Source organism: Amphimedon queenslandica, unplaced genomic scaffold (genome assembly GCF_000090795.2).
Source record: "Amphimedon queenslandica unplaced genomic scaffold, v1.1 AMPQUscaffold_12983, whole genome shotgun sequence".
Taxonomy (NCBI): Eukaryota; Metazoa; Porifera; class Demospongiae; order Haplosclerida; family Niphatidae; genus Amphimedon; species Amphimedon queenslandica.
The window spans coordinates 46761-50624 of NW_003546781.1; the positions used below are offsets into that span (position 1 = coordinate 46761).

Genomic DNA, 3864 nt, shown 5'->3' on the forward strand with positions numbered 1-3864 from the left:
CTCCTTCTCCTTCATGATATAGCTTGTCCTAGAAACCGGTATGGATCTGATTGTAGGTCATATTGTTACTGCTATGGACGTGGTCACTGTCACCCAGTGTATGGTAACTGTACCTGTGATACTGGATACACTGGAGCTCACTGCTGGACTAGTGAGGGGGAGGGAGGGTGGGAGGGAGAAGGGAGGGAGGGAGGGGGGAGGGAGGGAGGGGGAGAGAGGGAGAGAGGGAGGTGGAGGGAGAGGGAGAGAGGGGCAAGAAAGTGAAGACAATAATTGTAAAGTGTTGAGTATGTTTGTATTTCTTATATTCATAGAGTGTAAGAAAGGTTATTATGGAGTTAACTGTGCTCAGAAGTAAGGCACTAAAAGATTTATTATTTATTATTATTTTATTATTATTTAAAGGTGTGTGTATCCTGATTGTTCTGGTAATGGACATTGTTCTATAGTCAATGGATCATGTTTATGTAACAAGGTACAGCAGTTATTTTTATTAGAGAGAATCCCCACATAAAATATGTTTTTATAGTTAGTGTATTCATCGCATAGTTCACTTAATATTGACTTGAATGATAGACCAGTAGGAATGGGCTATAATAACATGCTTACTGTGCACATTCAGCCCTGTGCATGAAGCTATGCTTCTCTTACTTACTCATTTATTAACATTGTTTTCTCTCTCCCTCTCTCTCCTTCTCTCAGGGTTGGACAGGTACATCTTGTAATATAACATTAATAGATCAAATAAATACATCCTCTACCTTATTAATCACATCATCATCATCATTAACTGATACTCCTGATGCTAGTACTACAGTACCAGTGATGAACTCAATCTCCTCATTACTGTCTCCTACTAATGATGTATCAGTACAGGATATTACTGTATTGAATAATGATAATAAATCTATTGATAGTTGTAATGGAACTAATAATAGGTGAGGGGGAGGGAGGGAGGGAGAGGAAGGGAGAGAGAGAGAGAGAAAGAAAGAAAAAAAGAAAGAGGGAGAGAGAGAAAGGAAATAGATTAGTAATATGCTTGTATATTACATGTATGTATATATACATGAAATGATAGTACTATTACTTTATATTTTTTTCTTTCGTTTTCTAGTAGTGCATCTCCTCCAGTTAATTACAGTGCTAACGATGATGATAATCAATTAATTATTATTATTATATTAATTGGTTTAAGTACTGTCACTATACATGTTATACTGTGTGCCGTTCACATATGTTGTCATGGTAACGGAGAGATAAAGTTTAACAAGTCAGAGATAAAGAGAGAACTAATGGAGAGGAGAGAATGGGAACAGATCATGTTACAGAACAGCAACTGGAATAGCAGCACTGATGAAGATTAATGTATATTCTTTTGTATATTTATTATTATAAATATTAGTATTATTCAGAATTGTTCCAGTAACTGCACATTGTGCTGATGACTGCATATAGTAGCCACATAACTAACAGCATAACAAAGAGAATACCAATACTGACAATACTGCCTGTTTGACTTGTAACGACAATAGGAACCTAGTAAAATGTACCAGCTTCCAAAAACCTGGCTTATATCTTATCCAAAATGACACAAGCAAAAACCTTCTACAAAATCAATGAACACATAATGGTCATTACTGCTGAGATGTTCATATAATAATGCATGGTACCTACTCCATGTAGTATTACCAAGAGTAATTATGTACTTATAGTATAGTTTTATATTGATATGATAACATCATACTTTGTCCAGGTGGGTTAGTATATTCCCTCCCTCTTTACTGGGAACTGTGTACATATAATGGTAAACAGGTATATCACATTTCCTCCCCTTTCTATCACTATAGCTATGTTAGTTTACATCTCAGACAGCACTTTATGGCTCACCCCCTCTCCTCTCTCTCTTTTCCTCTGATCTCTTTCCCTTTTCTCCTTCCCATCTCTCATTCACTCTCTGTCTTCCTTATGAAATAATGATATACTATTAATTATTAGACATGTACTATTAGGCATATCAGATGTATATCAAAAGTGCTGGAGAGTTGGAGATGTAGTGAAACAATAGAAAGGAGGATACATGCACTAGGTAGTGAAATGTGATATGGTATAATAGTGGCCCTGTTATTCAATAATTCAAACTAGCTATTCACTCCCTTTGTAAACAGGTGTCTCATATTTCCACCCCTTCCCTCTATAACTCCCCCTTTTTAAGGCCTCCATCTCTTATTTGGTTAAGATCGAGGAAACAAAAAATGGGTGGATAACTGAAAAGTGAGAGGGTGCATGAGGACATAATGGTAAAACTCAATAATACTTCATAAACTATAATAAGTTTTTGAAATTATAAAAAACACAATACAGGAATGTGAAATGACCAAATTTAGTCAAAATAACTCAATATAGTAATCCTATGTTAATATTGTGAGTTTATTCATAATCACAACACTTTTATAAAGTTACACATACTCTCATTTCACTTGCTGTGCTTTTTACCATAAATGTATAGATATAATATACTGAAGTAAATTTACTACTATTATTATAGTATTGTAGTATATACTTTATCACATGATACGTATGTCAGCGATCACATGAATGTTATTATAATAGACCTGGACTTCCTCATACCTTGTGGTTGGTTAGCTAGTCAAGTGAACATTGTGCTTCTTTATAGAAAAGGTTTTCTCTTTAAAGTCCTTCTTTCTTTATTGTGGTGTAAGTGATCACTGAAATAGCTACACCTTATAAGTTACCTAATTCTCTCATTGTTCTCCATACTATAGTACAAGATGATTGATGTCTCTCAATGGAGAGCAAGTATTGGACTGTGGAACTACTGTCAAGCTGCCTCCAGTAGACCAGCTAATGGCCACCACTCTCACTCATTCAAAGCTGCAGTAGACAGCAAGTCAGGCAGTACTACATCAGGAGAGAAGACATCTAAACTGCCAGCAGCTCTGTTTCTTATTGTTTCTCTTCTTTTATCTTTATTAAGATATATGAAGCTCAATTTTATTCCTCCAATTGGTAAACAAACTAACAGTATATAATATTATCATGCAGTGTATTTACAATAGGTATAATTACTGTTACTGTTATGATCCACTGCCTCCAGTCATTAGTCTTGTTTATAGCTACTATTGGCAGTAGCTCTGACCTGATCTACTATTTGGTTTTACTTCTCCTCCTCCTCTTATCAGGAGATATTGAACTCAATCCTGGTCCTATGATTGATGATCAACCATCTTGCCCCTTATTTGCAAGATACCTTGAACCACTTGTTGATTGGGAACCATTTGCTCTTTGTCTTCCTGGTGGAATAACACAACTTGATGTTGATATAATTAAAACAAAAGGAAGCTCTTACCTCAGGATGGAGGCATTACATAAGAGATGGTTACAAGTTAATCCTACAGCATCATGGAGAGATGTCATTAATGCTTTGAAACAATGTAAAGAGAATGAACTAGCTAGAACTATTGAAGACAAAGTGACAGATCCCACAGCTGGAAGAAGTACTAATAATGATATGGAAGTCAGTACCAGTAATACTAATCCTGGTCCTATAACAGGTAAACATACACTTAATACAACACTCATTAACCGATACACTACTGCAGGTAATCCAAATGATATATTAAGGACTCATTCCAGTAAACTGACTGATGCTATTTCTGGTGATTTATTGAGAATAACAAATGAGCTTCATGCTGCAAGATTAATACCAAAACTATTTAGACAAGAGATGCTAGTAATAGGCCTAGGAATAGACAGCTACATAAAATCAACTAAACTTGTGAATGTCATTGAGCAAAAGTTGGAATCCTCTCTTAATCCAGAGCAGTATCTTATTGATATATGTCA

The 3864-nt window shown here is 35.5% G+C and overlaps 1 protein-coding gene and 1 long non-coding RNA gene across 5 annotated transcripts in view; one reads left to right on the plus strand and one right to left on the minus strand.

The window, feature by feature from the left end:
• The window catches only part of LOC105314338 (multiple epidermal growth factor-like domains protein 10), a 6421-nt gene extending 5023 nt beyond the window's left edge, over positions 1-1398 (plus strand). For 3 of the 4 annotated variants that reach the window (XM_020002072.1, XM_020002073.1, XM_020002074.1), the window contains 5 exons: positions 23-151; positions 315-354; positions 406-475; positions 703-938; positions 1115-1398. In XM_020002072.1, coding sequence (XP_019857631.1) covers positions 23-151; positions 315-354; positions 406-475; positions 703-938; positions 1115-1364 — 725 coding nt within the window. In that variant the 3' untranslated portion in view covers positions 1365-1398. The remainder of the gene's footprint in view (positions 1-22; positions 152-314; positions 355-405; positions 476-702; positions 939-1114) is intronic. The other variant, XM_020002075.1, reaches the window with a different exon arrangement.
• Positions 1399-3319: 1921 nt separating this feature from the next.
• Positions 3320-3864, minus strand: LOC109585923 (uncharacterized). Its single transcript, XR_002186730.1, has 3 exons — positions 3795-3864; positions 3664-3730; positions 3320-3563 (listed from the first exon to the last, which is right to left on the minus strand). It is a non-coding gene; the product is annotated as an uncharacterized LOC109585923 (long non-coding RNA).